Source organism: Melozone crissalis, unplaced genomic scaffold (genome assembly GCF_028551555.1).
Source record: "Melozone crissalis strain CALT ecotype California unplaced genomic scaffold, PUWL_Pcris_2 ptg000027l_1, whole genome shotgun sequence".
Taxonomy (NCBI): domain Eukaryota; kingdom Metazoa; phylum Chordata; class Aves; order Passeriformes; family Passerellidae; genus Melozone; species Melozone crissalis.
The window spans coordinates 71374359-71398965 of NW_026535805.1; the positions used below are offsets into that span (position 1 = coordinate 71374359).

Consider the following 24607-nt stretch of genomic DNA (forward strand, 5'->3'; position numbering starts at 1 on the left):
AAGAAGAAGGTGCCGCCGGCGGCGGGAGGGAGGCAGGAGCGCGGAGCGGTGCATCCCGCCGCCGAGGAGGCTCGGCCGGTGACATCACCGCTGGAGCTGCCGAGAGAGTCGGGAAATGGCTGCTGCGAGGTACCGGGGGACCCCCGGGGGAAAAGAGGGGCTGCGACCGAGGGGCGCGGGGTGTCGGCAGCGGCGGGGACCCGCGCAGGTCGGGGGGGGAAGCGGGTCTGTGGCGTTCCCTGTACCCGAAGCGTCGGTCGAGGCCGGTTTCGTGGCGGGGGAAGGGGTTGGGAAATGATAACGAGACCCATCCTGACAAGGTGAGCAGGGCCCTGAGCAGGTGCGGGGCTGGCTGCCCCGTGTCCCCGATGGGGCAGGGTGCGCAGCGCTGCCCGGCCGTGCCCTGCGCACAGCAGCGCCTGCGGGGACCCTCGCCCTGCGGGAAACTGCCAGGCGCTGCAGGCAATGTCAGCCCGTGCCCTTCCCTCGCCGCCGGGCCCCAGCTGGTGCTGCAGCATCCAAATCCTGCCATGTGCAGGTCGCTAACGCAGGGGGTAACAAGAGCTCACCTGTGCCGCTCTTTCTGCCTCTGCAGTTGTTCTTGTGATAGCCCAGACTTTCAGAGGCTGTTTCGAAATGCAGTTCTAAACTCTCTCACAGACTCGCAGAAAGAAAAAAATTCACTAGCTGAAAATATAGCCAGGTACCATTTTGCATTGACTCGTGTTACTGAGGGGAAAAGCTCATTCAAGGCAAAACTCATATGCTTTTCATGCATCTTTGATGTGAGCACACAAATCTGTAGAGCATTCCCAAAATTTCATAGAAATAATTAAAATCTCTGTGTAAATATTGGAGAAACATTGAAATGTTACTGCTTTCTACGACTGACATGAAGCCGCAGAAAAACATACATGTAAATTTAGGTTAAACTAAAAAATATGCACGCTCAAAAGGCAGAGAGGGAAATGTGGCTGTGGTAGTTTAAATAAGAACTGGAAAAATAATCTCTAGATTAGTAAAATTAATGTATCAGTTGGCCAATAACATTGTAACACTCTACTGTACCCTTAAGGTTAATAACATTGTAATGGTTTACTGTACCCTTAAGGTGAAGGAAATCTGTTATCATCCAAAGATAGCGGGGGAGGGGGCTGTAAGTAAAAAAAGAAGAAAAAAAAATGGGTTTCAGGTCTATAATAATTTATTCCAGATATTTCGTATAATTTCATTCTATACACCAAGAGTGAGCCAGAATAGTCAGTCCTATCACTTTGTAAAATGGAAAGTTGCTACATTGCAGCCATGGATTCAAAGCTTTCCCTGACTGCCTGGAAGATGCCAAACGCTGTAAGGTTGTGTTGCATCACGTGGTGCAATATTGAAATCTTTCCTAATACCGCAGTACACTGCAGTAGAATGGTTTTAATGCAGATTACCTGGAGATTATTCAAACACTGAAACACGAAGGAAATTGGTGTGATCCTCCTGGCATCGTGCTGCAGTGCCACGCTGCAGGATATTGCAGGAGCAGGAAACTTTGTGACACCTTTAGCTCTGCACTGATTTATTGTTTCAGAGTGGGATGATAAAGCAAAAGTAGCACGGCAGTGACTGCACAGTAAATCACAGAGAACTGAGGGGGAGCAGTTCTTTTCACATTGTTCTCAGGTAGCAGTGTGTAGAAATAATCTGACAGACAAATCTCTAGTGAAAGCTTTTTAGTTTAAGGTTTATAGCTTTTCCCTTCTAAGAGTTAGAGCTCACTGGTGTCTTGAGGATAATATTTTTCCAAAAGGATATAATAAATTTCATGAAAGCTGCTTAATTTTTTTTTCAAATGTGAAAGAGAGTACAGTTTAGTCCAAGAAATGCTGACATGCATGATTTTTCAGAGAGCTGCTGCTCCAGGCTTTTGAGTCAACTATCTCACATGTACATGTACACCAAATTGCTGCTCTGGCCTTCATTATGTTAACATTCTGTATTTGTTAAATGCTGCAGGGTATGGTTAAAATATTACTTCCATAGTGAATAATTTAAAGTGCTGAAGTTACTACACAATAAAAATAAGCAAATTATATGTGGGTAGATTTTTTCCCCGAATAGTAATGAAGAGAATTTAAGATTTATATGTATCACACTTTTAATCTAAGATTCTTTACAGAATGTTTTTTAGGGGACTTTTCCTAAATCTTAAGGATGATAAACAGAGAAGACAAAAGAAATGAAGAGAGAAGGTTAAAACAAAACCTCTCATCTGAGATTTGACCTCAGAAGGGAAATCCTGGAGGTGAAGCCATTGCAGAGAAGAAGTAAAAGAAGGTAACAAAGCCTTGAGACTAACTGTGATCAAGGGGAGTGGAATGGGAGGGGAAGCTGTTGGGAAGTGGAATTAAGTATTTTATAATCCAAGAAGATAGTTATTGATTCTGCAATAAGCTAGGGGCCCTGCTGCCATTTCAGAGTACACATAATATGAGTGCACTTTTGTAGAGTTGTGAGCAGATGGTATGTAGGGTCCTGCAGATGCTTGTTCTGATGGGAACCACAGGCAAACAGAGCAGTGACAAAGTCACTGGCATTGGTGAAGCTTTTGGGAAGTGTGGGAAGCAGCCTTTCACTTGAGCAATGCTGAGGGAGGAGGTGGTGATGATTATTTGGTCAGAGGGATCAAAAAGGGAAGTTCTGCTTCAGAGAACCCACAGGGAAGAGGTGACCAGCAAATATTTGGAAGTGGAAAGGCACAGGAGGATGTTTCTGTGGTTACAGTTACTCTTGAATGCAGTTTACCTATCTTCCCAAGTTGGTGAGGCAGGGAAACAACACTGAAATTGTGTTGGACTTCCACAGTTTAACGTAAGAGTTGAACAGGGAATGTGCTGTAGCAGCAGTAGCAGCCCTCCTGCAGGGAGAAAAGGCAGTGTTGACCTCAAATATTCTTTCAGCTGGTCTCTCATGATAACCTGTTCTGACTTAGCAGTCTTGCCCAGCAAGGCTGAAGGAGGAGATCCTTTTTTCCCTTGCCCTTGTCCTGATGGCAGAATTGCAGTACAGTCTCTGGGCCAATGCATATTCCTTGATAATTTAGATGGTTTCAGTCACACCTTTTAAAAGAAAAAATTCTAGCTGAGTGCCATAGGTTAGGCTGACAGACAAAAAAAATTGCAAAAAGAAAACGTAATTGTTGTCATTATAGTGCAAGAGTTCTAATATCATTACATTGCAAGTGTTCCATATTGTTAGAGTTTTATACCTCCTGGATGGTTCTTGTAGGCAGCTCCTCCACACACTGACTCTTCCTTATCTTCTCAGCAGCCAACTAACTCCAGTTCCCCTTATCAACCACTCCACTCTTTTATAACACTCTTCTTATTGGCTACAGCTGTGGCCTGTTAACATCAGACCAGCTCCTAATCTTTAGTAATTGGCTCAGCTGCAACTCTTTAGGGGGTAAGATTACATTCTATAGCACCTTCATTTACCCATACTGTACCCCCTACACATGATGGCATTTTGAGTGGGGAAACCATGTATTCAGAGGTCTGCTGGCCTCCCCCAGTGTGAGCCATGGGATTCAAGGGCACTTCACAGCTCTGTGAAGGCACCTCTGCTCCTGCAGACTGAGGCCTTGTACACCTCATTTTGCAGCTGTAAAGCTCCCTGGGTCAGTGAGCTGGGGGGGAAAAGGTCACTTGCTGGATCTGGTGATGTGGACATAAGAATACGAGATGATGCATGAAATTATTTCAGAAGAGTAGCTGAATGAGTGAAAGGGTAAGATCCTCTCTTTTCACATGTATGTGGGTGTGCTTTAAGGGCTGTGTTTGTATTGATTAATTATAATTGAGTGAAATATTCTGTCTAAATGACTACTTAACTTGTAAGAACGGTTCTCTAATCATCTAATACTTTCTAACAAAATATTTGGGGTTTTCCTCATCAAACAAGAACCAAAGTAAACACGGTCAAAACCAAAGAAGCAAGCAAATAAAATACAGGAGACATAGTAACTGAGTGTTATCTACTTCTTCCAATGAAATAGTTGACTTTCCCCCTCAATATCCTGCTCACAGATTACATAATGCCATCAGTGCTACACTAGCAGCTTAAATATACCATAGGAAATGTTGTGAGAGTTTCTGGTAGATGATTAAACCTTATAAAACACTTTCTTAGTTGAAAGATGACATTTGCTGGCTTGATATAGGCAACCCATTTAAAAGAAATTTTTTATGTGAAATGATATGTTCTAAATTCAGCAGGGTTATTAGAAATCTTCGTTCTGCAAAACTTGCTAAATTGTCTACTACATACAGTGCTTCGTGTGGTTAAAAGGCGTGTTAACATCAGTTAATTCTCACAAAATATTTGAAATTAGGTAAATGTGTATTGTTATTTCAGAGTCATTGAAAAGAAATGGTGAACTATAAATTTAAATGTTGCATGATTTACCCAAGACCAAACTCTGTGATTCCTGTGCTGCAAACTAAACTCCTCTGTGGCTGGAATATTTTGCCATCTGCAGGTGTCCTAGGTGGCCATGGAAAACCAAATTCTTGTCAGCTTATATAGGTAGAGGTAACTGTCCTTATTTTGTGGGTTTGTCAGCTCAAACAACTTGCTTATTTAAATTCCCTCTGTTTATTAGACTGAATGTAAATCACATGGAGAATGAGCCATACAGCTCTACACTCATGGCTTACATTGTTGCTGGAAAAATGCTAGCAGGAATCCTGTAGGCATAAATTGACTTTGTAGACAGAGAGGCTGTTCTTGAGCCTAGATGGAAATATACTGCAGAAGCTCCTATGGCATTTTTTTTTATTATTACAGCAGCAGTGTGCCCCTTTGTCCTTGGTTGAAATTTGCTCTGTATTCATTTTTGGCAGTGTTTAGAGTAGCAGTTGTCAATCTGTATGTGGCCTTACATCCCATAGGGAATTGCACTTCATCAGTGTTTTAACTATATAATTGAAAATTGTTTAAGGATTGTTTCAGACTGATATACAACACTGGTCATTACACTTGCATATTAACTGGTCATTATACTTGTATATTACTTCATAAAGTTAGGTTGAACTACATACAGTAAAAAGACATTTAATTTTACAGGAAGGGAAAAAATAGCTCTAGTTTTTACCCTTGCAGGGAAGATGCATTGCTGTCAATTCTCTGAAGTGTGTGCAGAATTACTCTTAGTTTAAGTAACATTCCCTGGAGTAAGAGGACAATATGTGCATCTCTTTTTCTAGCTCATGACCTTTAATAGTAATGCAGATTTTTTTTTTCCTCCTCCCACCTACCAAAATGCTGTAAAACCAGAGCAACTGGGGAAGAGATTTGGAGTAAAAGAGCAAGCACTTTGAGTAATAATCAGGCATGACTTCTCTCCTATGATCACTCACCTATGACAGCCAGCAAAGACATGGAAGTAAAGATGCTGCTAAGTTATTAAATACTGGCCAAAAATTGAGCCTGAAATTTTCTAGCTGCTATTTCACTTTTTGCTTTTAAGAGTTGAAGGGAGAATGCCACCAACAGTAACACTGTGGGGTAGAATGAAAGATATAGTTTCTACTACCTTATAAAAAGAGTAAGGTGCATCCTCTTATAACCTCTTATATCAGCTTATCAGAGGGTTTGTTTGAATAAGTCCAATTTGAAAGCATGTCCAATATTTTTTCAGTCTTTTAGGAAATGTTTGCTTGGGCTCTTGCATGGACCAAATGCACAATTATTGCACCTCAGCAGAGATTTGCATGTGATCTAACTTTCTCTAATGTTCCCATAAACATCTTTAGACAAGATAAGTCATGCATCACTGTGCTTTGATGTTTATAATTTGGGAGCTGTTAAAATAGGTTTCATTGGATTACCCAAGCCAGGTCATGATGAGCATGGCCAAGTGTTTGACTTTACAGAGCCATGTTGACTGTTCCTTCTTCCAGGCTACTTATTGCTTCTAAGTGTTTGGATATGTTAACCTGCATAGAAAGAGCTTTCTTGGGATTATTCAAACTCCTGTTCAATAAATAGAGATTTATTTCTTGATTTGTATATTAATACATTTTGTTGTGCATGGCATTTGCAAACAAGCAAATTGAAATGAGTATTAGTTCTCCATCTGTCAGCTGTGAAATAGCTATTAAATAAAGATATTAATCTGTCATGTAGAATTAAGATAGCTTCCTGCATCTTACTTGGCATCTTGCTACTTTAATGTGAATCTTTCACTGAGTGTGGGATTAAAATACAGATAAATAAATCTACATGGTTTATAGGCATATGAGATATGTAGGCTCCTATTTAAACTCAGGTAAATCTTTGAGGCTCAGAGAACAATGCATTTCCCTGAATTAGTGTTTAGTGCCATTTGAGGTGCCTGGAGTTACTAACCACCACTGTAAGCCCAGAAGGGGGTCCAAGCCCTGTGGGAAGTCTGTTCCCCCCAGAAGAGGCAGCTGGAGGCCTGGCATAATAACTTATGGTTATCTAAGATTGCACCATGCGTTTGTTTTTAGGCCACTGAATTGAACCCTACATTCAATTTTTTCAACCCTACAGCAGTTAAAAAAAGCTGAATTGCTCTCCAGGAAGCTTTAACTGTGTTCAGTAGGGGCTTCACACTTATGCCTGTTGGAGGTGCTCAAGGCTGAGACATCCCTGAAAGGATGACAATTCTGATAAAAAACCTGTGGGAGATTTGTACTTCTGGAGTAGCAGCTGAAGGCCAAGCAAATACCAGTGGTGCTAGACACCTGCTTAGAAAGCCAAATTGCCCCCTGCATCTCCAGTGATTACAGCAATAACTTGAGACACTGGTGCACCAGAGACACCTACCTAAATGTAAGCATCTTAATCTAGAACTAAATCCTGTACTGAAAACCCAGTAATGTTTCTAGCTTCTCTTGAAATCATTGAAATGAATGCCATGTTTCACTGATAGCTGGATAAATGATTGGTTAGAACAAAAATTTAGTAGTTCCAGACATACTAAATATACCTGCTTAAAAATTCATTATTCAGCCTTTCCTATCACTCAATTTAACAAATAAAATTAAGAGATTGATGCAAAAATTAGAGCTTTTCCAATAGATTTCTTCAAGCTTTTGATTTAAGCCACAGTCCTACAAAGGACTTTGGCATATTGAGGTATTAACATTATTTTGTAGAACTCCTAGGTTGCTAAAATGTGGGAGGAGGGCACTATTGTGAGAAATAAGAATGGTTTCATGAATTCCTTGGGTCACTCAACAGATTTTAGAATGTGGTTACAAGATTTGCACCAAGTTCTCTGTGTAATCCTGTGGGTTGTAAATGCTGCTGAGCTTTAAAGTCAAGGAGGCCGCCTGGGTAAATAAGGCCAGAGCTGCTGCTTTACCATGAATAGCATCACTTCTCAGAAAAGTATTTCACAGAGAGTCACACCAGGATATGGATCTGCAGTGAGGAAGTGACCTCTTGAATATCAGTAATAAAATCATAGAGTTTTAACCTTCCTGTGGAAGACAAGTGGGATCATTTCTGTGCATTTAGAGTTGCAGTAGTGTTCTGATAGATGCTCCCCCAGATTCCCAGCTGAATTTGGAACACAGTGATACTGATGATTCTGGAAAATCTGTACTCTATATTTCTCAGCTGAGAGCAGCAGATTTGTGCTTTTGAATCATCTTTTCCCAGAAATGACTAAGATATTACACTGTAAATCTTTTGAGCAGTAGCACACTTTTGTATTCTGACACACCTAATTCCACTGAATTCATTACTAAATGGTTTCAGGTAAAAACGATTAGAACCTACAACAGGGCATATAACTTACTTAAATATGGTCATGTTTTCCATCATACACTTGCTATTGGGAACTTTGAGACTTCGCTGCAGCCCAAGTTTTTAATCAACATTGTATTTAATATTCTGGCAACAATGTAAAATGTGACGGTCTAAATAACACAACCCAAATGTGTCACTACCACTTGTCATGCTAAATTGGAAATAAATAGCTTTTTATGAGGTAGATTTATTTTAAGACCAGTTCAGTTTGGTTTTGGTTTGGCTTTTCTCTGAAGGAAAACTGGGATTATTGAAGGCTGAACTCAGAGGGTAAATAATATAAAATGTTAGTACATAATAAAATGTTAGCTTTATTGTGTATTTATTATGTATTGCATTAAGGCTACAGATATCTGGGCTAAAATAAATCCCCTTGCATTCCACCTGGGCCTCAGGAATCAGGTGGGTTGGGTGCAGCTGCGCTTAGCTTCTGATTAGAACTGATTCAGCATTACCAGCCTGGTTGAGTTCAGTGAGGAATTGTATGATCACAGACTTGCAAATAGTGCAGTTTATCAGTTCAATACTATAGATCTGAGTTCAATAAAAACTTTGACAGCCCAGATTCACAAAAAGTACAGTTTCCTGAAATAGTAGGAAAGCAGGTTCAGGTTTGCTGGTGACAGGATTGCACTAAATACAGTGTATCACTACAGCAGGTGATAGTAACAGAGCTCTATTACTAATACATAGATAGAAATATAAAAATATTCCCAGGTCTTTACAATGCACTGAAAGCACAAAGCTCACCTAGAGGCATCCCTTCAGGGGAGGAGGACAGTCCATCAGCCAATTCCAAGGAGAGGTGTTTCTCCCTCTCTCTTTTTTTCTTCATTTGCTTCAAACCTCCCCTTCCTTTATGCCATAGGTGGGGTTTTGGGCATTATGATCATACATGTAAGATGTATTTTCATTTATCTTCATTTGCATTCTTAGGATGTAAAAGTTAATATGCAAATAGGGCTTAATGAGTGTCTTGGTTATTTTCAGCCAGAATTTATAGTTGACACAAAAGGTACAATAAACACTTTGGTCCTCCTCCACCTGCTGAGGTGGCAGTAAAGGCTGTCTGACCTTCACTAGAAAGTCTTTGTGTACATCTTTGTCTCCTTACAGGACCACATTTATAACAAGGCTGCTTTTGCAGAGTGGCTGGTAGAGAGGTGCAGGTTTTCTCTGGGGCTTCTCTGAGGCTTCCACTTCACCCAGGCATCATTCAGTCCTTACACCTTGCTCGAGCCAGGTATAAGAGAGGCAGGGGCACATCTCATGTTTTTCTCAACCAATCTCATCAGTTCTTCACTAACTTAAGGCAACTCTGTAGCAAGCCTGAGCATTTACCATAATTATGGATCTGTGGTACATGGTTCCTCAATTTGCTGAAACCAGTGTCAAAGCCCTGTTTTAAGCCAACAGAATCAGACTCATCAAGTGGGTACACAATCTCATGTGGTAAACTTGTAACACTTTGCACTGTTTTTACTGAAAGAAAAGAGAAATAATGATCTCAGCATGCCATCTGCCAGTTGTCTGGCTGAACAGAACAGACTATGTCAGACAAAGGGTGAAATATGTCGTTAAGTGACCTTTGTGGATTTTTGGTGGCTTTGGGGTTTCTTGTGCAGTTTTGGTTTGGTTTTGTTTTGGCTTTTTGTGTTGCTTAGTAACAATATCACAATTACAAATTGATAGCATTTGTGCAGTATGTGAGCGTTAACATGCTTGTAAAAATTGAGTCCAATTAATATTTCCTCTGCAGAACTTTAAAATTATAGGGCTCCTTCCTTTTTCTTTTTTCCCTTCTACAAATGACCTAGAATAGTAAAAAATTGTAAATTTGGATTTCAGTATTACTCAAATCAGTAGTGTTTTCAAATGGAGCATGTAGCAGAATTAAATAACTTGTAAAGCATAAGTGGCTTTCAAAGGTCATATAATGTCTTTGTGGTTAGTAGCTGCACACAGGGTAATGCCTGTGAATGATAATGTTTCCTCCAAATTAACCACTGACCAAAGCCTTCAGTGTCAGAAATCTTACTTGATGACTTGCAGAACTACGTTAGAAAGATTTAAAACAGAGAACCAGATACACTTTAACAGATTTCTTATGCCGTCCTTTCAGCTCTCTATAATTTCTGCTGGTCTACTGGAATCTATCCTACTGCTCAAAATCTGTTCAAAAGCATAAAAAGGTAATTCAAGATGGCTTGGACCAGTCCAGCTTCTATAAGGAGACACACCAACTGTATAGTCACTGAGTAGTTGGTGGAGACAAATAGGCTCTCCCAGACAGTACACATGTCACAGGGTGAGATGAATCACCTCCCTTTCTGCAGTGACTGAGCCAAATGTGGCTAGACACCCTCTCCCTTTTAAGGCAGTAAAATTTTGGTAACATTCCCAGTTCCCAACTTATTTTGTTTGTTTTCTGATGATACATTATCATTTGCCTTTGATTTGTTTTGGCAAATAAGATTTTAGAGGGAAGTATCTCCAGCAAGGTTCACATTGGCTCCTGTGTGAGGTCAGAGTGAGAAAACACTGTGGGACTTCTTTTCCAGAAAGTGAAGTGTTTCACTATTCCTCTCCCTTATTATTTTGTTCTACCTTTCCATTCCCTTTAATCCCTGCTAGAGATGATGCCAGCAGACAGTTCGGTGTTATCCCCAGGGCCCGTGGATTGTCACAATAAATTCTGTGAAAAGACATAGTTTGATTAATGTCTACTGCAGGAGCTGAAGCCATTGCTCCATAACATAAAAATACTTGCAACCAACTACTACACTCTGTTCCAATGTAACGATTCATGTTTGGCTATGTAATGATTTCATCATTTTACCCATAACACAAGGAGTTGGGCTCAGGTTCAGTAGAGGTGCAGCAGAGAAAAGGGGGCTTGGCCAGTTGCTGTTGCTGCCCCTCAACTGCTTTCCTGCCTTGGTCCCTTTACAAACAACAGGATATCCCTTCTCTCAGCATGCTGAGACAATATGGCAGCTGTGAAGGCCCTTAGTGAAATTGTTTAGCTGTTAGAACACACTCTGACCACAGGCAAGAATCTTGTCAGCTCAGAAGAATTTTATATATAATGTAGATAAATTGCTGAGCTCCATGTCCTGCTGTGGTAAAATTTGTCCTTAGCATAAAGAGGGCAGATGTATTTTCATGGATCCAGGTGCTTGCCTGGTGTAAAGGCTGTGAGATATTTTGTTGTCCATGTGCTTTACAGTGGCGCCAGGCTGCTCTCATGGACTCTGAACATCCAGAAGTCCACATTTGCATTGGCTTCCTTAAGCTGTTTAAAAATGTAGGCAGGTGTGATACCTCCCAAAAGCTGTTGGATTTGGTACTGATGTGCAAGGCATTGGCACAGTGTGTATGTGACTAGCTCCGGTGCTGTGGGGAATCACCACTTGCCCTGCATACTGTGAAGAGCCTGTGTGTCCATGTACCTCTGGAAATCCTGGGCTGGCTCACTAACCATGTGCAAGTTCAGACCACAAGAATGTCCCATGGCTCAGAGAATATTTGTCTTAATACAAAATGAGAGACAAAAGACAAACTGTTAGAGGACTGCAGGGAAACATTAAAAAAATATAGAAGTCAATCAATCAGTTGTTAGAGTTAGCACACTGGCAGCTCTAACTCTGCTGCAATTCTGTAGCTCTTTTGTAAGCTTTTAGGAGGATAAAGAATAGCTCACAACTGCCAAGGCCAAAGGGGGAAATATCAAAGTACTTCATTTGAGAATCAAAGAACTGGGTGGTGTAGATTGCTGTGATAGGTAGGTCAGAGGCAGAACTAACATCTTTGAGCCAGATGAAAAATGTTAAGCTGAGTGAAGTATAAATTCAAAAGCATTTTGAAAAAGGAGGAAGAATACTGATGCTCAGCTGATTGCATACTCCACCTGTTTCAAATCTGGTATTTTGTTGTTCAGACAAACACACAGTTCCAGTTTGGACCTTACCTGTCCATCACGAGGTCAGTGCTGGAACTTTTGTTCCTTTGGATTCTGTTTTGTCTATATGTTTTTTCATTTGAATGATCCCTGACTCTGTTATGAGGATCCATCCAGCAGGGATCAGTGGCAGAATGAGGTCTCTAATGAGTCATGCTGGGCTGAGATATTCAGGCTGCTTCCTCTTCCAGAATTTGCATGGGATGGATGTTTTCTGATCTTCAAAGAAAAATAATGTCAATTCTTGCAAACACGGTCTCCTTTCTCCAGTGAGGCAATACTTAACAATCCTACTACTGTCACATTAAACATATTCTGCATAGAAGTTTGGTTTAATACTCCTTTTAATGATGATTTCTTATCTATACTGCTTGCCCCATTGTATCAGTAAACATGTTGATGAGACTGCAGCTGTCTTTTGCAAATTAACAAGTTCACCCCTGTATGGAAAGCCAGTTCTGTTGAGGCATAGAGCAGACGTGTGGAATAGTGGCAAACTGGGCTTCTGCAAATGAATTGACATTGCTTCATAGAGCAGTGCAGCCAGATATTCTCTAGCTCTGAGTTCCCTTTTTGACAGAGTCTTCATGAGGCACTAAATTTGCTTCTGACAGATTGAGGCCAAGTCAATTGCAAATCACATTGTCACATCTAGGAATTCATGAGTTTTCAGCTCTGTGAAAGTATTTCACCTTTATGAATTGACCATATGTTTGCTGGAAAGAAGATTCAGGTTTGAAAATCAGATTTTCTATGTATTGATTTAATAATTTTAAAGCAGAAAATATCTTCTCTGAGTATAATGGCAGCACTTAAAAGAAGTGGTTACATTTCCAGTAGAATTTATACTTTCATGAAAAGCTATTATCCTAATTGGGAAAATAAAGCTCAAAGTATGACTTGTTCCATTCTTCTGGTGGAGAAATCCAGTGCTTTAAAAAACTCAAAACAGCACATTGCTTTAAAAGCATTGTTTTATGAGGCAAATGATTTAACTGTATATTTGGGGTTGGGTTTTCCTTGTTGCTGTTTTTCCTCATGAAGCAGCCCAGCTCTCTTCCAGTCCTTAGCCTGTCACTTCTTTTGTGCATCAAACTTTCCACTGCCAGGCTGTGTTGTACCTCACCCACTCAGTTGTCCTGGGTAGTTCTGGGTTGGTTTTCTGTGGCTGCAATTGTCTTCCTGACCATGAAATGATAACCATACATTCCACTTAATAGCTTGAATAGCTAGCATTTTCCTCCATTCTAGGGAAAGGTTCTATCACACTTGTATCTTTTAGTCAGAAGCTGGACTAAAAATTTTGTTGAGACAAATGTAGTAGTAGTAGAGATCCCTGCTAGACTGAAATAGAAATAATATGGGAGCCAGGACTCTGTGAGTGGAAGCTGTTTTTTGTGCATAGTTTTTGAGGAAAATGTCTGATGTACAGGTGTTAAACAGACCATCTCCCATCTTTCAGGTGGGACACAACTCACTGCTTGGCTAGTTTTCACTTCCTTAGGGTATATTCCTACAAGGTAATTACCAATATCCAGCAAAAGGAGGGTTGTTTGGGGCTTTTCAAAGGGTTCTTGTAACATCCCTGTGGCATGCTACAGTAACTACTATTTTTCTTATATTGTCCTTCAGGAAGTGTCTGTGTGACAAGAAAGCCATTTAACAATGAAAAAATTCACACTGTTTGATTTTGTAAATGATAATTCACTGCAAATTGGAGAGACTTCATGGATCCAGGACCTTCCCTGTGATGACAATGAACTAGAAAGGCTTCTGAAACCTAATGAGCACGTACTAGTAAACTGGCCAGTGGGAGAAAGAAAGACAGAAAAGCACCTGGTGAAAGTTGTGTACATGAGTGGTGAGTGCAGTTCCAGAATATCTGTCTGATATGAAACCTGCTTTTAAGCTATAGTTGCCTGATTGTCTGTGCTTTGGCCTTTTTCCTTTCCACCACTTCAGATGACCCCCAAGAGCTGGTGGAAATGATGCAAAAGATATTACGAGCAGATGAAATTACAAAAATACAAGTCCTTGGAAAAGGCAAGAGGAAGAGGATAGAAATGATATTCTCAGAAAGTGAGGACAGTGACCTGGATAAAGAAAAGGTGAGTTTGTGTCTTTATGTGCCCTATATTTTTAGGTCCATAAAGGAATGAAATAGACTGTAACTATTGATTCTTCACGATAGAACACACAAAGGATGGTAAAGGTAGGAATACAGGCAGCCTTCACGTGGTACCTCAGCACAATAACCTGTCAGAGTAATTACTTAGGCCAATGGATTTTGTCCTTTTCTGTGTCAAGAGATGAGTGCTATTCAAGGCTTTGATGCTCTGTAAGACAGAAATCTGACTACTGCTTAAAAAGGGAAGGGAGCAGGTTTTCTAAGGTGTACCTTGTGCTGAGATCTGCAGTGACAAAATATAGGCAAGGAAAATATGAAAGTTAACAAAGTTACAGATACATTTTTTGAAACTACTAACCAAGAATGTCAAGTGCACAGTGAATAAAAACTTATGGTATAGTATGAAATACTGTTATGAAAGGCTCTATAGGAATGCAAAGGCACTGTTATGCACTTTTTACAGGGGAAGATGATGAAACATATAAAAAGAAAGAAATCATTGCAGGCATCTGCTCCTGCCAACATCCTGAGTCAACTTGAAACATCTTTAATTAACAAACAGGTAAACATCCATTTTCAGCCACGTATCAAGCAAAAGCAGTCTGAAAGGTATTTTTGAGGGAGGCATAAGATTTTTGCTATAGTGAAGTTAACAGTTCTGAAAGATGCTGCTTTGGAAAACTGGTGAATAGAGAACAGAGACAAAGGTACCTAACAGTTACATATTAAAATGACATTTCATTTTTCATTTCAACTAGAATACTAAGAGCTATGTTCGGTAAAAGTTTTTATTAAAATGCGCTAAGTCTGTTTATACATGAGAATTTTTTTATTTAGCCAGATATTTTAATGTTGGTTTTGATGCTTTGATTTTATGTTGTTGTTGCTCTAGATATCACAGTGGTTTGGGGTTTTTTTCAGAGAGAACCATATTCAGGAAGCAACTTTCTATATAGTGAAAGTAGCAGTGATGATGAAGAGCCTTTATTTCAACTCTCCAAGGTAGAACTATGTGCCAAAATTAAAAGTCTCAAGAGGAAGCTGACAGATACCATGAGAGAAAACTGCCGCCTAAGGCAGTCCCTGGTGATGCTTCAAGGTAAAGTTGGGAGTATTTTGATGAAGAGAAAAGCCTGAAGGTCAGGAAAAGCTTGATTTATAAGAGGCCATTTGGATGGGAATTATGGATGCTCAAGCACCTGACATGATGAAGGCCTACCATTAGCATCACAGTCTGTGATACATGGCAGCATTTAATTCCAGCAGCACTTACTGACTTACACAGAGGCCATGCAATCATAGAGTTAGAAATGAAAAAGGTGTCTAAATCCTGCCAGTTGTTCCCAGGAGAACCTTTCTGTATGCTGTGTAACCATTGGCTAAGCTCAAATACTTCAGTATTTGACCAGTCCAACTACCCTTATTTACTGGCAGTCTTTCTTGATCAATTGATATTTCATTTATTCTGAAATGACTTAATTTCTAATTACTTTTGTGATTCCTCATTACTGAAAATCCGAGTTAGTTTCAGATGCACCAAATTAAATTCTTTCCCAGAGATGAAAAATCTTGTTCCTCTGTAAATGAACCCTTCATCTCTTAGTGATCATCTCTGAAGTGCCTCTGGCTTGTCCCTGTCCCCTACTCTAAGGCAGCCAAAACTGAATCTAAAATTTCAAACCACTAGTGAATGAATAAGGTTTAAAGAGGATTTACTCTCTCCTGTGCCAGCTACACCATACCATCCCTAGAAAATGTGATGGTATCTGTTTATTGTCAGATGATTTTGCAACTGTTTATCATTTTCATTTCCCATCTGATTGCATTTCATCTTGGTTTGAATCATTCATCTCCACCTTTTTAAATATTATTTGTAAACATTTTCTTTGTGTCTGACAACTTTTCTCACACGTAAATTTACCTTACATCCTGAGCAATTATCCTAGTCTTTTACAGTACTTTATTTAATTTGGTGATTCTGTATCTTGCTGATATGTTACCTCTTGAATCCTTTTTGCTTTGCATTGATTCTTCTTAATGGTTGCTGTAAAAGTTAATATTTGAAAATAATACTTTGAGAAAAGGTTATTTAAAACATATTCTCTAGAGTTAAAAAAAAAAAGAAAAAGCTTCTGAAGTCTGTGTAATTTCTTTGAAGGTAAAAAAGAAAAAACAGACATCACTTAGCCCATATTCAATAGCTTTATGGACTTGTAGAGATTCTGAGATTGTGCAAAGAAAAAAGAGAAACAGTCTGTTTTGTGCCAGAATGGGCATAAACTAATAATTCCTCTTAGCCTTACACTGAACTGATCTGTTCTAGAAACTGACCCCAGATATTCATGTGTGGGGACAGCAGAATGGTAGGAAAGCATTTGAGAGAGGAGGAAAGAAGTATATTGAAATATCTTTGCTGACTACTTTGAGTCTTTTGCATTATGTGACAGCAATCCAATTGCTAAATATCCCTGCTTATGTAATTGGAGTCTGAAAGCTTCCATTACTGTTTTACCCCTCCCTTTTCATGTGATTTCAGTGTTGCCACAGGCAGTCACTCACTTTGAGGAACTGGTAGGGATGGCTGAAGCGCTGCTCAAAGGGGGAGTGACATCAGCCACGTCCAGTCTGCATCCCCATGCTGTTTGGAAGGCATCTCACAATCCATTAGCAGACTCCTATGCAGCTATGCATAGTAACTCCAGCTCACCAATCACCCTGAATGTGGAAGATGAGGAGCAACAGACTGAAAAACAGGTCAGCTAAAAGGCAATTTCAGGCATGAAACTTTATACAGTATAATGTTTACTGCTATAGCATAATATAGAAAATAATTATCTGTAAAATAATTTATCATTATTGCATTGATAACATAACTTACGAGCTCCTTTTGTGCAGAATGCTCTTTCCATGAGAAGCATGAGCTCTTAATCAGTGTCCTGTACACTTTGAAATTCACTTTCATTTCAGTGACCTTGCATATCTGTAGCTAAGGGCAGAATCTGGATACATGAAGAAAATGCCAAGATCCAGGGATAACTTCCAGCCTAATTGTTTGGATGCCAAAGGGGAATAACAGTATTTCCAAGATAATCTAAGATGAATACCAGCAGTCTGTTCAAACTGTTAATTTGTAATTGGCAGCTGCTGTGTTTCTTCTCCTGTTCCAAACAGTGGCTAGCAGTTAAGTAGAAATACATGTGTACAGAGATACTGAGTAAGGAAGTTCCTTTATTCTCTGCAATTATAACAGAACATGATCGAGAAATCTAAGGCACAGAGGCTGTACATGAAAAAAATGAAGGCAAAAACAAAAGAATTAATTCTAATGTCTGCATTCACAATTTACATAAACATGCATTGGGTCAAGGTAGTCCATGCAAATCATTCCTGTGTGTTGTCATGGAGTGCTAAAACCCAAAGTCATCTGTTAAGAATTATTGTAGTGTGTTTTGACTGCATATTGGAAACCACAAAATTTGACCTAACATCTTCAAAGAAATAAAAAGACCTAATTTTCTGAGCAGCCTGCCTTACTGCATAGAGGTAGCTCAAAATTGCCTATTAGGGGAGTTCAAACTCTTTGGCTGTACCACTGCTGCATGCAGAAGCCACTCTCAAAGCCCAGGACCAGATGTCACAGTTCTTAGGGCATGCCTGCTCACAGGCAGGAATATTTGCTTGGGCACAGTGCCATGCTACCAAGGCAGTACAGAAACCATGCCAGAACTGGACCACAGCCAGCCTGCATGAGGAGCAAGCAGAAGGATTTTGCTGTGTCTGAACGTGTCCTGTCTCCACTAGTGAGTAATGAGGATGGTGAAGGGTTTGCATGGGGTCCTTAGTCTGCCCCACACTTCCTTCTGGAAAATAATCAAGCTGTGTGTATAGTCCCAAATGCTGAGCAGTGGCATTATCTCAAGCACACTGTTTGTAGAGATTGCTTTTGAAATTGTGGTTTAGAAAGAGAAAATGAAAAAGATATTTCAGTGGTAATAGTATATAATATTTTTAGAGAACTGCAGTAATTATGCCTATGACCAATTTTGTTTTCCAGTTCAAGATCGAAAAGTGGCAGATTGCACTTTGTAACAAGAGCAAACCTCAAAAATTTATAAATGACTTGATGCAAGCACTTTATACACACGAATACATGGCTACACACAGCCTGACAGGTGCAAAGTCCTCCTCTTCAAAGGACAAAGCAGCAAAACCAGCTATGAATCAGAATGAAGTTCAGGAAATCATAGGTGATGACTTGTTAACCTTACTCACTGTGGCTCTGACTTGACAGGGGGCTTTCTTGGAGGGAGGGCTGTCATGCTTAGCAGCTGCTCTATGCAGGTGATGAGCTGCTTCCTATTTCCTTCTTCAACTACATGCTTTTTAAAACCATCTGTTAAAAATACTGCCAGTGAAATGCTATGTGGTAGTATTTCTATTGTGTGAATTCTGTGGGCTTTATTCAGGTGACTGCTCAGGAACAGTGATACTGTAAATTGTTTTAGCCCTTGCAGGGTTAACCTGCAACAGTCAAACTTGGAGCACGATGATAACAGATAAGGGAAAGCAAAAAGAGGACACACTTGGATGAAATTTTAAATTATGGCTGCTGTGTTCTGAAGTTTAGTGAATGTTATGAATTCTGACATTTTAAATAGAGCTAGAGGCAAAATGAGACTGTATAGAAGACAGAAATAGCAGTCAGAGAAGCAAACAAAATTTGATTTATGCTGAGGTTTACAGCAGAAAATATTTGGTGAATAGGACAGAAAATTTCAAATGTAAGTATTAGCTTTAAAGAAAACAGAATTTTGTGAGCATATGAAGCCAAATTTTAATTGGATTCACACCTATAACTAAATACTAGAGCAATATAGCCTTAATTACTGTACTATAATTCCTCCCCCATTGCCATTCCCTTGGACTTTGCAGTTCTCTTGGTTCCCTTCTGTTTAGCTCCAGTTCCTGTACCTTAGTACAGTTTTGTTGAAGTTAGCCATCAGTTTCAAAAGTTATCAGTTGCAAAAAACCTTTTTTTAAGAACCTTGTTAGGGAAAAAAAAGGCCCAAAGTCGAGAGAGATAAAAGGAAAGAGTGTGTAGGATGGTAAAAATATATTTAGAGGCAGTAAGATGAGACAGTTTTGGAATGACATTTAAGAAAAATGAAAAATATTTAATGGGATGAGAAAAATGGTTGGACTCAATCATAATGGTTTTATTCAACCTTAATGATTCTAAATCCTACTAGGGCCTAGGCAAAACTGAAAAGGGAATCAGAGAAGGTAACACAGCATATTGTGGAGAATTCAGTGACAAAGCTTACAAAGAAATCAAAGAACTTTGTTAAGATAGAAGAGAATACTCTGAAATTTAAACAGAAAACTGTCAACATTATACAAGAGAAAAAGAAAAATGAGAAGGAAGCTTGGGAGTTCTAGGACTGTAGAAAATGAGTTAGTGAATCAGATTATTTAAAGAAGATGGAAATTGTGGGACTTCAAAATAAAATGAAATTAAAGGGCAGGGAAATCAAGGGGAGGGAAGATGATGGAAAAGAAGGGAGCAAGAATCACATTCCTCATGTTGAGTCCTGTTATTATTGCATTCAAAAAATGTAGCCAGGCAAAACAGGAGGGAAATTTTTAGAAAAAGTGACATCACCTGCAAATGAAAACTAATGAGGGAAAAAAAAAAAAAAAGATTCAGAGTCATAAGGACTGATGAGGATGGGAAAAGGACTCTGATCAGGGACAGAACATAAGGAAAAATTATTACCAAGCACAAATCACTCACTAAAGAAGCCCTTGTGGCCCTGGGGTTCCTTTTCAGTCTGCCAAGAGCAGGCAGCAATGGGAAGGCACAAAGACAAAAAGGAGGTGTGTAAAATCTCTGAAGGAGTTTGTAAAGATTGTGAAGTAACTAGAGTGGAAGCTGAAGTGGCTGGGATTTTAAAAGATGCAAGAAATTATATCACACATTTCTTGTTTCTCTTATTTGGAGGGTCCCTATATATAAAACTATATTACCATCTCTTTATTTTGCAGGAATCACAAAACAGTTGTTTCCAAACACAGATGATGCTTTAATTAGGCGAATGATGGGACAAAAACTGAACAATTGCACCAAGAAGCCAATTTTAAGCAAAGACCTTAACTCAGGTGCTTTTCAGAAACATAGTTTTTGGTAAGTAACATTAAAAAAATGCCTGCACTGTGTAATTCTGCATATTACTTCATGGTAATAAAATCTAAAAGCAGTCTTAAAATTCAGGTAACAATACAGATTTACCTACTTGGTATACACACTACCAAGCCAGTAAATATTTCCATAATCTTGTACAAAAAGTACATAATACAGAAGCAGTCCAGCTTAACATTACTGCACAAAAATAGTTATTGGTGCCAGACAAAGCAGCACAAGACTATTAAATTACAGGTAGAGAAAACAGAGTTTTTCTCATGGAGTTGCTTTGCTGAATATGTCTATTTTAGATTTGACATTATTTACATTTCTTATTATTCTCTGTCTCAGCATGGACAAGTCAATTCCACTTCCATGTCACCTGTTGTACCCCAATTAACCCACAAGTGAATACAGGGAAAATCACACCTCTTTGGTGTGTATTTATAAGAGTACTGTAGGCAAGCTACGTTGGCAATCCTTTACTGCCAAAAGAGTCTAAATTATTGGGTCAGAGGATTTATTAAATAACATCTTACCTATTAGGGGCATTTTTGCCTTGTGAGTGAAAGTGATACAAAATCACCAAACTCATGGCTACAGTCGGTAAAGTCAGCTGTTGGCACAGTACAGTTTCCACATACACCATGCACATATCACAGAAGGCTGGAGCTGGAAGGCACCTCTGCAGGCTGGCTGGTCCAGCCCTGCTGCTGCAAGCAGGGTCACCCAGCCCAGCTTGCTCAGAGCCATGCCCAGTTTGGTTGGGTATCTGCAAAGGTGGAGACTCCCCCAGCTCTCCGGGCACCCTGCGCCCCCGCTCCGCCACCCTCCTGGTGTTGGCTGATGTTCCCCCCAGGCCCTCCTGTGCTTCCAGTTCTGCCCTTTGCCTCTGGTCCTGCTGATGTTCCAGTTCTGCCCATTGCCTCTGGTGCTGCTGATGTTCCTACAGGACCTCCTGTGCTTCCAGTTCTGCCCTTTGCCTCTGGTTCTGCCACTGGGCCCCTCTGGGATAAGCCTCCATCGACTTTACACTCTCCCATCAGACAGTAGTGCACACAGATAAGATCAGCTTGAGCCTGAGCAGGCTCAGCTGCCACAGCCTCTCTTCAAGAACACAATAAGAAATGAGCAAGGAACAGGACAAGAGATTAAATAGGGTGAAAGGGAAAAGAGATTTGTCCTTACTTAGACTTTCTATACTGAGGTAACATTTTTCTTTTTCCTGGTTCACTTATCTCCTGCATGCTTTTAAAATCTGAATTTGCAACTGTAAGACACTTAATAAGAAAAAAAAAACAAAAAAACCCAACAACAACAAACAAGAAGCACCCCAAGATATTTGTCTACATTATGATACAAGTGTTTGAAAAGTAGTAGTGCTTTGCTTCTAAAATTTGTTACTAAGCCACCTGGTAGTACTCTATGGAGTACTACCACAGTAGTACTATTCACACACCAGTGGTCTGTGAATTATTATTTGCGAAATTCTTACAGAATATCTGTTAGGAAAATCCACATACACAGGTTTTTCCATCTGGAAACAATAAATAAATGCACCAGCCAGGCAAAAATAAAGTTTACTATGTTAATGCTTTTCTCCTAGAGATGAGAAGACTTCATAAATTAAAGATCCTGTGTATTTGTAATATACAGTATGCAATGATTCACTGCAATGTTTTTCCTTGTCCTTAACACAGACAGGAAAAATAACAGCACAAAACCACAGATTTTGTCTTCTTTGAAAGTATTAAAATCTTAAATATTTTAAATCTTCATGAGGTGGATCCATACATTTTGCTAATTCCAGAATCTTCTAATGTACACAGTTTGAAGCCTTGATAGGAAGACTTTGACTATACTAAAACAATTCTGGGCTGTTATTTAATATTGCCTATGGACCTTCCAACTTAAACTCAATATTTTTAAAATGCCTTTATGTCTGTTATTGATCAATGCTTATGTAAAATCCAGTCCAACATCCATTGTGACCAATTCAGATATTGCCTGAATAGTGTCTTTTGAATACATTTATAATGAATTTTTTACATCTGTTAAGCATTCCCTCACTGTCAAAGCAGTTAAGCACCATCTAAGTAATCAAGATAACTTGGTGATTCCATTAACTCAGATGGCACACATTCGCTGTAAGAAAAGTAAGACAATTTAGAAGTATTCATAATCTCACTGCTACTCCTTCAATCTACCTTCCAGCAATGAAATGCAGAGAGGGGTAGAGAAAATTCTGTTGAGCAGGACCTTTAGTAACCATTTATCCAAACAAGTTACTAACTTTAAAAACTGGTGTTGCTGCAGCTTTTATTTTCTCCCTTGCTGCTATTTCTTCCTTACTCACCTCCTCCACCTTTCCCCAGAGTAGAATTATGATCCAAGAGAAAAAAATATGGAAACATATCCAACGAGACAGATGAATTTCCATCTCAGATGCATGAAACTGAGGTGAAACAAGGAAAAGGGCAATGTGACAGTGAAGAAAACTATTTAACTAGCTAATAAACAATCTCTGCAGCTTGGAAACCAAGAACAGTACTAATTGCACATTTAATGTCAATATCTCAAACTTAGTTATAAATTGTCTCAACAGTGGTTCAACAGCTGCTCCTCAGGGCATCATCTCTTCGGCTGTTCCTCCTTGCACACAAGACCAGCAGGATGATGATTCACCAGCTGCTAATGCACAACTTCAGCAAAGTGACAGCTGCCTGACTCCTCCACCTCCCGCCCCAGAAGGTCAGCAGGAGTGTCCCAAACCCACTTCTTCTAAGGTGGAGTCTCAACTCGCCAGCAGCTCACCAGCGCCCTCTCCCAGCCAGGGTTGTGGACAGAATCTCAGGAATTCAGACAAGGAATAACAGGTGTTTCATTCCAGCTCATGTGCTCAACAGAGATTAAGAAGCAGTATGAAATAAAAAAAGAAATAATACCTAAATTGAACTAGATATATGGTAGTGTCCAACAGTGGACAGAGATAGAAGCCTGAGAACTTTTTTCTCAAACAAATGAAAATCCCATAGATTAGAAAAAAATTGAAGGCATATTAATATATTTGAATTTAAGATATTATAAGATATATGCATGTTATGCAGTAATTAAAACTTGTACTGAAGAATACAAGTAGAGTGCCCCTTAGTTAGAAAAAAACATTATTTAAAGTACTACCAAAAGAATATATATGAGGAACCATAATTCCCCTTGCTTTCACCTTGACAGCTGAGGGAAAACTGCTTAACTGATCAAAGAAAGTTATTGCATATTAATTCAAAAAAGATACAGTGATATGGAGAGAAAATAGAAAGATCTCCTAGTGAAATGAAGACTGTGGCCAGCACAGGAATAGAAAGCACAGGGCCACATGAGCAGGGAGGAAGAAATAAATAGCCATCTAGGGCTGCTACTAACTTGGAAAACAAAATAACTTTCTTAGGCCAATGAAACTACAACTCTCAAGATATTCACAGGAAAAAGCAGTTATTTTTTAACCTCTCAAGGTAGGAAAGGCAATGGAAGAAGCCATGTTCATTTGTAGCTCAGGGAAGAGTCCTCCAGGAGAGCCTGTTTAGTTATGGAAGCCATTCTCTCACAGGGATTCTGCTGCTGGTACTCTGCTGGTTTGGCAGCTCTTACTCCCTTCTTTTTCCCTGACCATCAGGTCCATAGGATAAGGGTGCCTGGTGCCTTCAGTGGGGAAATAGAGGACATATCAGCAGAAGCTTCTACTCCCTGTGTTTTGGTATGCTACCCCTTGCTTAGAGAAAAGGTGGGCAGGCAGAATATTCCTCATGGGATGAGGACCAGGAAAATTCCAGTATCTGGGCAGTTCCCCTTGGGGTCTGACACCACTTCTTCCAGGAAGCAGCTAGCAGTCACACAAACCCTATAACAGCCTTAGGAGAAGGAGTGGAAAGGTTCCCCAGGGCAGTGGTCACAGCACCAAACCTGGCAGAGTTCAGGATGTGTTTGGACAATGCTCTCAGGCACATGGTGACTCTTGGGGTGTCCTGCACATCCGAAGGGCCAGGAGCTGGATTTGATGATCCTGCTGGGTCCTTTCCAACTCAGCATATTCTGTAGTTTTATGATTTTTCCTTGCTGACTGATTTCAGGTTTCCAGTGTGCTGAAAGGGGAAGGAGAGAACACTTGGGACTATATAAAAAGCTTTCCTGTTTGAGTGTCCTTCCCAGAACTGAGAGTACTATTAGCTAAATCTATTTCAAACATGGCAAACAAGCAACTAACTAATCAGACTGGAAAAATGAAATTACATTAAATTGAAGAAATCTAGCTTGTTTTGAGGAGGATTTCAGGACATGTGAGTTACAGAAATAAATTAAAAATAATATGGGGGTGAACACTGAAAAAAAAATCTGAAGAGAGGGTTATCAGCCAAATACCACTGAAGGGAAGTGCAAGGCACTAATAGAATGCACTGTGGAGAAGACTTGTTTGTGGGCTGGGGTACAAATTAAGTGATTTGCTATCCTT

At 39.7% G+C, this 24607-nt stretch overlaps 1 protein-coding gene across 3 annotated transcripts; it reads left to right on the forward strand.

Annotated features, from left to right (window-relative positions):
• Positions 1 to 24143, forward strand: BEND6 (BEN domain containing 6). 3 transcript variants are annotated; one of them, XM_054279805.1, is made up of 10 exons: positions 1 to 129; positions 2168 to 2325; positions 13427 to 13655; positions 13757 to 13902; positions 14386 to 14484; positions 14844 to 15021; positions 16459 to 16676; positions 17977 to 18169; positions 19968 to 20106; positions 22709 to 24143. In XM_054279805.1, exons 3-10 carry the CDS (start codon positions 13460 to 13462, stop codon positions 22974 to 22976), a joined length of 1437 nt encoding a protein of 478 aa, XP_054135780.1. In that variant the 5' UTR covers positions 1 to 129; positions 2168 to 2325; positions 13427 to 13459; the 3' UTR covers positions 22977 to 24143. The 3 variants fall into 3 exon arrangements, with proteins under 3 accessions (XP_054135780.1, XP_054135781.1, XP_054135782.1); XM_054279806.1 differs by having other exon boundaries at positions 2168 to 2315; XM_054279807.1 differs by lacking the exon at positions 14386 to 14484.
• The last annotated feature ends 464 nt before the right edge of the window (positions 24144 to 24607 follow it).

Bases quoted from the DNA above. Each gene is read 5' to 3' on its own strand.
- BEND6 (XM_054279805.1), top strand. From the start codon at position 13,460: ATGAAAAAATTCACACTGTTTGATTTTGTAAATGATAATTCACTGCAA. The intron at 13,656-13,756 runs GTGAGTGCAGTT...CCACCACTTCAG, and splicing joins GAAAGTTGTGTACATGAGTG to ATGACCCCCAAGAGCTGGTG. The intron at 14,485-14,843 runs GTAAACATCCAT...GGTTTTTTTCAG, and splicing joins CATCTTTAATTAACAAACAG to AGAGAACCATATTCAGGAAG.